Source organism: Siniperca chuatsi, linkage group LG2 (genome assembly GCF_020085105.1).
Source record: "Siniperca chuatsi isolate FFG_IHB_CAS linkage group LG2, ASM2008510v1, whole genome shotgun sequence".
Taxonomy (NCBI): Eukaryota; Metazoa; Chordata; class Actinopteri; order Centrarchiformes; family Sinipercidae; genus Siniperca; species Siniperca chuatsi.
In genome coordinates this window covers 13,746,273-13,756,952 of record NC_058043.1, presented here as the reverse complement: position 1 = coordinate 13,756,952, position 10,680 = coordinate 13,746,273, and the positions used below count along the sequence as shown (strand labels likewise).

At 37.5% G+C, this 10,680-nt stretch overlaps 1 protein-coding gene across 2 annotated transcripts in view; it reads right to left on the bottom strand.

Annotated features, from left to right (window-relative positions):
• Positions 1 to 525: 525 nt before the first annotated feature.
• Positions 526 to 10,680, bottom strand: part of slc6a11b (solute carrier family 6 member 11b) — a 28,809-nt gene continuing 18,654 nt past the window's right edge. For both annotated transcript variants that reach the window (XM_044175347.1, XM_044175356.1), the window contains exons 9-15: positions 10,454 to 10,578; positions 9,275 to 9,387; positions 8,529 to 8,666; positions 6,085 to 6,187; positions 5,388 to 5,488; positions 4,752 to 4,922; positions 526 to 2,996 (exon numbers count right to left, since the gene is read on the bottom strand). In XM_044175347.1, the coding sequence (XP_044031282.1) occupies positions 2,853 to 2,996; positions 4,752 to 4,922; positions 5,388 to 5,488; positions 6,085 to 6,187; positions 8,529 to 8,666; positions 9,275 to 9,387; positions 10,454 to 10,578 (895 nt within the window). In that variant the 3' untranslated portion in view covers positions 526 to 2,852. The remainder of the gene's footprint in view (positions 2,997 to 4,751; positions 4,923 to 5,387; positions 5,489 to 6,084; positions 6,188 to 8,528; positions 8,667 to 9,274; positions 9,388 to 10,453; positions 10,579 to 10,680) is intronic.

Below are 10,680 nucleotides of genomic sequence, written 5' to 3'. Positions count from 1 at the left end.
CTACATCTAGCCTATAGCTACATCTACAATATGGCCTGTAGACCAGTCAGTGTAAACACAAGCATTTTTTCCCATCACCTATTTCTTATTAAAAATTTATGATAAATTTAAGATGTAAATTGATGTTTAAAGACACACTTTTTGTATTAATTATCTTTCAAATATTTCATTCAGTCATTTGTCCTTTACATCCTTGGCAAATTTTGTTTTGCAATATGTATACACATGAAAGATTATTTGTATTGTTGTTTTTTTAAATATTTTTTTCTGCTCCATATCCTATTACTGTTTGTGTCTGCCAATGATCCAGTCGCTGTATTGAACTTGGTAAAATCCCATTTAATCGTATCTGATCCTATCATTTTATCTGTAAAGTATCATCACAAAGAGAGGCATTGAAATACTTTCAAAAGACTTTAAGAAGGAAATATCAGTATCTAAGAGTAGACTTTTTCCTTTTCAGGATAACTGCAATGCTGAATTATTAGATTAAGGTAAATAAAGAAACCCAAGTCTACACTCTGCTTTCCTTTATAATATTTATTCTTAAAAATGAGTAAGCAGACAGTTCATGTGTCCTGTGAATACCAAAATGTGTGTGGAACAGTACAGAACAGTAAAACACCTTTCATTATATTTCTATAATAAGAGCTTTTGAGCGGCATATCAAAAGTCAAAACAAAGGACGTATTCTTTTTAATACAGCAATTCTTTTAAAACATCTTTCATCTCAAGAAATAGACCACAGATTTCTAAAAGGAGATGTAAAAATATACATCAACATGATCAGTGTTAAACAGCAGGCTATAATTTCCAATGCACACGAATATTAACTAGCACAAACATCAGTGAGGAGGTGATAATGTCATAATGCAACCACGCCAGAGGGACCAATCACATGTTTAAGGGGATGTCACAGCTTAGACAGGAGGGGCTTCAGTCACTAATCACTTCCTCGATTTCCCTCATTACTTACTCGATCACGCACTTCCTCAGCTCATCAATTCCTTATTTCTTCCCCTGCTCTCTTTGCCTCCTCCTGAAAAACTGTAAAGAGAGAAATTTGAGTTTCATCCCCTCAGATGCATTCCTCTGATTGCATTTTCATCAGGAAACAAGGACAGAGGGAAGAAAGGACGAAAAGTGAGAAAGTGGGACAAAGCAAAGAAGGGAGGAAGGACAACTCAGAGTCATTCGAGTGCTGATTGGATGAGGCTGTAATGGACTGAGATTGATCAGAACAATGAGACCAGCTCATTGACTCTTACTACAATTAAATGGATGACAGGAACAGCTTTCACCCCTGCAGTGGCTCAGACAGCAAAATTAAAAGATCTATTTTTTTCAATGAGGTTTAATGCTTTACAATGCCAGACGAAAGGTCACAGAAACACTAATCAATAGCAAGACCTTCGCTGATGCATAGGTCTGTGACTCAGTACAAAGCATTTAGCAGCATCAGGGTTTCATACAAGGTCCATGTCATTGCTCAAGGCCTCCACGTGATGAAGCGAAGCCAAAGACATAAGTGGGGGAAAAAATTGAAAGAGGCGGACAAGCAGAGGTTGATGATGAGAAGGAAGGACAGCGAAAGAGAGAAGGGGACAAGGGGAAAGAAATAAAAAGAGGGGGGATAAGAAGACAGAGGGGTTTTGAAATGCTCATCTGATGGGCGTCTATCTTCTCCTCTACAGGCAGAGAGGGAAGAAAATGCAGGGGTGGAAGCACGTCTGTCTGTCACTCTATGTTAAGCTCAGCATAATTGCTGTGAAATGACAGATACCCACGACTTATAGGAGGGCAGCTAGAGGAGAGAGAGGTGTGTTTTTAGACTCAGCCTGCAAGTCACTCACTGCTATTTGTAGCCATGTGAAGATTTGTATCTCAAAACTAGAGATGTAAAATTAAAGATTTCTAAAACTGAGAGGAATGGTTTTACAGAGTATTTACACTCTGGACCTCTTTTCATTTGCCTTTCAATACTACTGTAAACCAGAGACATCTATTTAGAAAGAAATGGAAATCAGAATAGCCCTCAGAGACCCAATATATCCTAACACGATAATCATTAACCTAATAATATCATTCAATTACATCCAGTAAGCTGAGTTTTTGCTTTTGTTGCTAAGTGACAACATTGAATTCAAGTAAATAAGAACTACTGAAGGCCTAAAAACGTTCCACAGCCCTCACAGTCACAGCTGGTTCAGATAAAGTCCAAGATGTCAATGGTAAAACTCTTTATATACAACTCAAAGTTTTACTTGCAGGAGTATTCAGGGTATGCCCTCTTATAGCTTCAGTACTAACACATACTGCAGTGTCCTCTCTTAACACACAAAACTATGTAGACTGGTCCCCGAGCTGCTACATCTTAGATAGTCACATTTGGGTACCTAGTACCTAATAGAGAGGCACAGCACTTTGCCAATAAATGAACAGTGTAAGCCTTTTACAACACAGCACATTGGTATTGTTCTAAAGGCCCAGACACCAGTGTTACCAGTACTGACAAGGAACCAGGACAAGTTTTAACCATATATTGTACGTCAGCAAACAGATTTTAAATATTAATGGTTAGAAAAGAAAGAAACAGCTGCTTTACTCACAATGTTAACTGAAAACAACAAATGTGTTATCAAAGTTTGTGGAAAACAGGCTACATAATCATGTGATAGCTTTTCCTTTTTTTCCCTTTTTTTTACATAACAAAAATAACACTCCGAGTCATTTGTTTCATTTCCTGTTTTGTGTAGTGGTGGATAATGATGGTGTTGTCATTTGCTGTAGTTTTCATTGTTGGACTTATTGTGAAGACGGCAGGCAGCGTGGTCGGTCAGTCAGGCGGTCAGTTAGAAATGCGTCTCCTTCTCTGAGATGGTGGATATTTTCCCATCAACCTTAAGTTTTGCATCGTTGGCAGCGTAAGGACTGACGCCGCAGAGTTTCCCTCTCATTTTCAGGTCCGGGCTGGGAGTCGTCAACTTCTTAATTCTCTGCAGAGAGCATCAAGAGAGAAAAGAGGTTATCTCTCAGTTTCTCACCACATTGCTACTTCCAATAGCAGCATTAAGCAGATACAGCTTATGCATATAATCATACTCTCTGAGGGAACTAAAAAAAGCCTCAACAAAAAATGATTGTGAAAATTGTTCATTTGTTGACATACAGTAAGCAGATACAGTCAATCTGCTTTTTGTGGCAGTGTAACATCAACTAACTATTACCTCATTTGTACAGACTGATGGTTATTTATTTTAGTTTCATTCTTTATTATTCAGTCTAGAGGTACTTTGGGGACGACCAAGTGAATAGAAGAGCATGGAAACATTCTGTCCCATAACATACTGTATAAAAGGTATATATCATATTAAATAAAGTATGCCTTCTAGGTATCTGTAGAATTTCATACTAACTAGCCAGCTTACTTGCTAACCAACTGAATAGCCACTGTGATATCAATATACTGTTGTAATATAGTGGTATTAAAAACATACAAATTAAAGTAATCCCCTGTAATTTTTTGTCAGTTATCCAGGCACCAAGATTTCTACACTACTCTAGTCTACCATTTGTATGCCATGTGGATTTCATTCAAGACATTCCTCTAGTTTTCATCATGCCTCAGGTCTATTTATCATCTCACATCTGAAACCTGCAATTTGTTTATTTGATCCTCCCTCAAGCAATGATGGAAGATCATCCAATTGTGTCACAATCCCTCTGAGAAAGTTAGATGGGAGAGATACAACAGCTGGATTCTTCTGACTCATTTCCTTCATTACAAGAGGCGCAGCTGATACAGGTATAACCTTTTCCAAGTGCAAAAACAGCTCTCCCTTGAACAGTCAATAATGTTGCTCTGCTTTTACAACCTTTACTACTATAAATAAAAAGTCTAAATAAAGAATTAATTCTATTACAACATCTGGTCACACTGTCCATTGTTGTTTTGAACAAGGACAGATCTGCTATTAGATATACTAGCTTTGTATTATCTTACCTAATATTTTGCTTGGAAGTCACACCCATTGATGATGTCAGTCATGGGTGCTTGTTGACCTGAATGGTACCTAATTCACAGTCGCTAATGCAGAAAGTTTTATTTTCTGGCTAGGCTGCAAACCTGTATCATCACCAGTGCATTTTGATGTTTGCCACAGTGTTAGATTTGGGGAAATTAGCTGCTAGATTAGTTGAAAACACAAAGGAAGGTTCTCTGTGCCATTAAACTGTTACACTCGGAGGTTGCTGCTCATCCTGTGCAAACATAACTAAAGGTTCTTCATGAAAAAAGGGCGATATGAGAGAGTGAAAAGGCTGATGGAAATAAAACTTTCTATGGTCTTTCTATCTGTCTGTTGTCTGTGAGATAAAACTTTTGCCTTTTGAAGAAGAAAAAAAGAAATGCTTGGTTTCGACACAGGAAACAAATAGACTGACAGTTACAGGGTTTAGTTGGAGGCTACTGATCAACAAGAACATTGCTTCAGTAATTTAAAGTAATAACTGGTATGTAAAGGTATTGCAGTTTATTTGACAATGGCAATATAGATAAAGCCACATGCAATATGGCATGATCATGACTATTTTTCTTTACTGTATTTCATTCAACTGCAAACATGAGATGGAAGAACTGCAATGTCATGCAAACAATGAGGGAAATACTTTGACATTCTCCCCTCATTAAGTGATAACCTGTGAAATACTGCAGTTTAAGTGTAAGTTTTGTCCATGTGTGTATTTTTTACCTCAGAGAAGGTGCCAGGAGTCTTCCAGATCATCCAGATCATCCCCAGAGGGATGCAGACCATCGAGGACATGGCCATGAACCAGCCGATGCCATAGCCCCAGTCAGGGTAGGTGTACACGTTGTTGTACTTCAGTGGTTTGTATTTAATCAGGAAGAACAAGAAAATTCCCTGCAGAGAGAGATGAAAATGACATTCGATTTGGAAATGTTGTTATTTATATTGTGAGAAAGAAATGCCTCCGCTCCTTTGATGAATAAATGTGACATACTTTTAATTCAGAGTCAGTATGGTGCCGTAGTAAATACTGGTCTGGTAAATGTATTGTTTATGTGAAAACAATCCAAACCAATTGCTGAACAAATGTGTAACATATTAATATTTTAACTTATTTAACTTAACTTTTCATACAAAGCGAGAACATTTTCTTGCAAGTTGAACCAAAAATAAATCCAACAATTTTATTCCATAGTACTTCATTTGAAACCCAGAATCCATATGATAGAGCCAAAAAAGAGAGAGTACATTCTGAATGTTACTGTCCTTTATCCCTATTGTGCTCATCTACATGATACAGTTGTTTGTGGTTGTTGATGCTAGAACTGCTCTTGATTTTGTGTCTGCAGTGAGACTCACAGCGCAGATGCCCGGGGTCAGGATCATCCAGCACCACTTGATGAAGAAGACAGGTTTGTAGCCAATCATGTCCTCAATATTTAGGTAGAATCTGTCACTACCTGAAATGCAAATAAGTATCACTTTGAGTTTTCCCATGCAACATCAAAATAATGACGTGACTGATGTATTTTGACAGTATATGGCCGTCTGATCAAAGCTGCTGACTTGATGTTGTCTGAAACTTTCTTTGTAGAGAGACAGAATCATTTTGCATTGCTGCATGTAAATATTCTTTACTTAATTAATATAATTGGGTTTGTTGTCATATTGTCTGCTTAAACTAGGCAGACAACATTGTAAATGTGATGATATATAAACCTAATGAAAGCTACTAATTATTTCCCTTTAGTTAAAATGTCCATTGCAGGACAGCATATTTGATAGAAAAAAGGCACTATGTGTGAATAGCAACCTTTCACACTGCTAAAGTACCATAATACCACTTTTAATATTATTTAAAAAAAAGATTGTATAACCTTGTATAACACTAATTGAATGATGCATGTGTTTGAGCCGATTCTCCAGCAGAGGGCAGAGAAGAAATATGACTGCAGCAAGATGGGTAAATGCATGATACAATGCAGTGCAAATGTGTGACAGTTGTTCAGTTGACATAAAACTACTGTTACATTTCAAGTTGAGACTGTTATCTTACCGTACACCCAGCCGATACATATGGATTCAAATATGGCCACAAACAGCAAACACATCCCGCTGGCAGCGTACGCGTCAAACAGCTGGAAGACGTACATCCCTCCCTGATAGGACGAGACAGGTGTCAGTTTTCCGTCACAGCCACTACATGAGCCTTAGACTCAGTTACACCACTTCAAATATGAAATGAATCAGGTGTGCTTTATTTGGTTGTCAGGGACTAATGTCAATGTGACACATAGTAAAACAATGTAAACAGCAACTCAGCACTCATGTTTCTTACTGATTTGTCCCAAAATGACCACAGTTCATTGCCTCAAGAGTTTCCCAGTACTAAGTTGTTGCTGTGTGTTATCGCTTTAGAGGGCTATTTAAACCCAACTACACACTCTGTTCTTTAGTAGTCCATTATGGCTAAAGTACTGTAGAAGAGCAACTTCACCCAACAGCATTATCTTTTTCATTATCTTTTCTTGTTTTTGTTAATTGTAGGCCACTGCGTTATATGTGATGTTCATGCCCATCACTGTGACCCATTCCTGGACGTTAAAGGAGTAGACATTTTGGGAAATGCGCTTATTCACTATACCACTTTTATATGTCAGTTTAATATGAAACTGGAGCCAGCAGCTGGTTAGTTTAGCTTAGCATAAAGACTGGGAACAGGGGGAATCAGCTAGCCTGTTTCTGCCAAAAGATGAAAAAAATCACTTACCAGCATCTCTAAGGCTCATAAATTAACATGCCATATCTTGTGTCATTCGTGCACTATGACGACAAGACTCGTCATCGTTTCCCACTGTTGCCATTCTTTATGCTAAGCTAAGCTAACCAGCTGCTACCTGTAGCTTTGAACAGACAGATATGAGAGTGGTATCAATCTCAGAGAAAGCAAATAAGTGTATTTCCATTGTTACAGTATCAATGGCAGTGCTCACATTTTGCCACCCACTCTACCTACCCCACCTCCACTCAAGACAACTCATCTGTTCTCCCTGCTTCCACTAAAAGGGTCGTCATAAATAAAATCTCACATGAATCTGAGAGTAGGGTTACATCACAGCTCTAAACTACTCATAAACAGCTAAGAATATCGTCAAAATACTTTATGCCCATATTTCAGCCAGGTATTGAACTACACTCCCAGAGGACCTTTTGAACTGTGATTTAATCCCGCTTTAGGTTTCTTGTGACATTTTATTCATGATGGCTCTTTGGCGGCAGAAAGGAGTAAAGTGTCTAGATTGCAAGTAGTGCTGAAAGACAACTAAAAGCAGAGGGAGAACTTTAGTTAGTAGAAGGTAGACATTTTTATATAGTGGTGACAGGGATGAGAATGGGCAATCACCAACAGAGGTCATGTAATCGGGCAATGCAGCAGTCTATAACAGACAAAACACTGAGAAAGAACTGTACTTTAATATTGCATTAAATTCTTTTCCCGTTTCATGGTCATTACGGGCCACTAGAGAAGAGTACAGCACGTTTTACAGTGGGGGTGGATAGAGCAGTGCACATGGACACATGAAAAGCTTTTAGTGGATGAAAGACTTAGTCAATTATTACCACATAAAGATGAAAGGTCTTAAAAGCGCAGCAGAGCTGGTGACATGAATGCGGCTCTAGATGGGTCTTGGACCACAGACCTTTAGGACTGAAGAAAAAGTGTCCAGTAGAACAGATCTCTGGGTCATTTCTTAAACGCTGAACTACAGAAGGTGGTGGATCACATGATATACTCTGGATGAAATAATTCACTTATTTTAATCTAATAGGTCCGCATTTTTTCTATCATGGGATTAATTCTAGAATGTACCTGGCTGGGTTTCATCTCAGACTTTAAATTGGTGATAGTGATGATGATGATGGTGATGATGATGATGATGACAGTGATGATGAAATGTCTACATAGAAATAAAAACATAAACATGATGTGAAGGTAAAAACGGTGTAATCTCAAAAACTGAAAGGAGTAGCAGAAAACCAGTCCCCCCCAGAAATAACTATGAGTAAACTTTGACAGTATATTTTACGTAATATTAGGTAGATTAACCTACAGTACTGTACTGTTCCTTTCTACATCTTTTGACTTGTTTGTTTCTCTGCTCAAAATACTTCATGTACAATTGTAGCAGTCCAGTGTTATAGCAATACAATGCATTTGCTATAGCAGTATTCCCAAAAAACAGTGTCATTTTGTCATTTGGTGTAGTTTGGTTAACTTTCTCCCTTTCTACTTTCTTCTGCCTCCTTTCTCTCGTTTCTCATGAATATGAAAACATTTCTTCCCACAAATAACCGTTCTTTATTTTAAAAAATGGTTATAAACAAGTCACTCTTGCAGCACTGTTTTTAGTACACAATTCATTTCAAAATAAACAATTGAATCTTATCTTGACATGTGTGCTACCTAATTTTAATTATGTAACTATAGCTGAGTCTTACCTCTGTACACATGATGAGTCCTATGAAGAAGGAGACTATAGACATGCCCAGAATCAGCAGCTCTCTGCGGTAGCCTCTCCTGAAGGTCTCTGGGTACATGTCCACAACAGCTGTCACCAAACTCTCCACACACACAAACTGTAAAATAAAAAAAGATGTTACTTCTATGGACTTATTACACAGCCTTATTTATTAGATGACAAGACAATACTATGGTACATTAAAGAAAACACTTTTGTTTTGTAGTGGCTAAGCATTTAAATTGTGATTATGAGCTCATATCATACATAAAAATACACACAAAATGTCAGTCATTAGTACCGATAACATATGACCTGCCTATCATTTGTTTCATCAAACACTACATGACTCAAAGCTCCATTTAAGGTTCACAAAATTAAAACAACTGAAATAAATAAATTTAACTAAAAAGTTAAAGAACATGCCAATACATAATCATACTTGTTTTTTTGCTGAAGACTAAAATCAAGATGTTACATGTTTTTAATCAGTTTTTACAAATCATCAAACATGGACAATGCTGATACATAATTCTACATACTCAACTCACACATAATGTCGAACAGTCTAAACAGAGTAATTTGAGCCAAAACATCAAGTCAGTCTTCCCCTGATTTATTTTTATTTTTTTACTTGCACATCTTTACCAAAAGGTCCAACCTTTAAATGTCTTTATAAAGTGAAACATTCTCTATACTCAGTATTCTCACACCAGTGGTCCTCACCTGACTGTCCAGACCAAGGAAGATGAGCATCATGAAGAAGAGACAGGCCCAAAGTGGAGACAGAGGCATCATGGTAACAGCCTTGGGGTATGCAATGAATGCAAGACCAGGCCCTATATCACAAAAAATCACAAACAGGACTCTTATTACTGTAGAGCAGGTGAGAGTTTTTCAGACAAAATTAACAAAGGCATATTAGCACTAATCATAATATAGTCCACAAAGCTCTTACTTTTCAGTTACACCCTTTTTAAGTCTCTCTTACATTTTTTTATGTTTTGGGAAATCAGTTGATCGTACTGTTTACTGTCACTTTGTCTACTTTGTACTTGTCTGTATGGCAATACACTCTCTTGGTGGGTGGGTGGGTGGGTTGTTATAGTTACTATTACATATTATTCTGTTTTTAATTTATATCTCTGATCTGATTTTGTTTGTTCCTTCCCAATGTTTCTTCTATTTTCTCTGCTGTTAAATATTGTTGCCTGATGTGACCTGATTGTTGCTTTGCATTATTATTTATTATACTCTTTTTATCACTGGCAAATGAGTAGTATAAGCAGGACTATTTATCTTTATTTATTTTAGCGGTGGTTTACTAGCTTATGGTATTTATTATATGCATCAGTTTTACAGTGACCAAATGTCTCTCTCAAAAAACACTTATACTTACTATATATGAACTAAAGGCAAATAGACGTGTAAATATACTGTAAGTGCAGAGAAGCAAACGTGACACAATGTCTGGTCTAAGGGGACATGAATGAGAGATGAGATACTGTTTTGAAATAAGACTGAGAGGTTCAAAATAAGGGGTGGCATGCCGTTGCATTACGTAACTCCGACATTTGGTTACAGATCCTTAGAAACACATTATTTAAAACATTAAGCTCTATCCTCACCATGCACCAAGACAAACATTTCAAATCTCTCGCTCTGTCACATTCACTAAATCATTCATACTGACTTGAATAAATCATAATGCGGTGGTCTAAGAGCCTAGGTGAATAGTGTGGAGTTATATAACTGGTTATCCATTTTAGCACAATATGATGGATGGGGGCACAAAGAGGCTTTCTTTAGTCTACAGTTTCCACTTTAGTGTATGGCCACGTTACAGTTCTGGAGGTTGGTACTTGTTCAGATTTTGATTAAGAAACATGATTGTTATTCTCTCACCAGATTCTGCCACAGCCTCAATGGGAACATTTTGTTCTAAGGCCATGAAGCCCAGCACAGAGAAGATGGCAAAACCTGCTACAAAGCTGGTGCCGCTGTTCAGACAACACAGCATGATGCAGTCCCTGAGGAGCAAGACAGAGAGAAAGAGGAGATCACACTTACTGAACGAGCTAGACCTTACACTAGAGGCAACACAGACTCATGCACAGACATGTTACCAGACA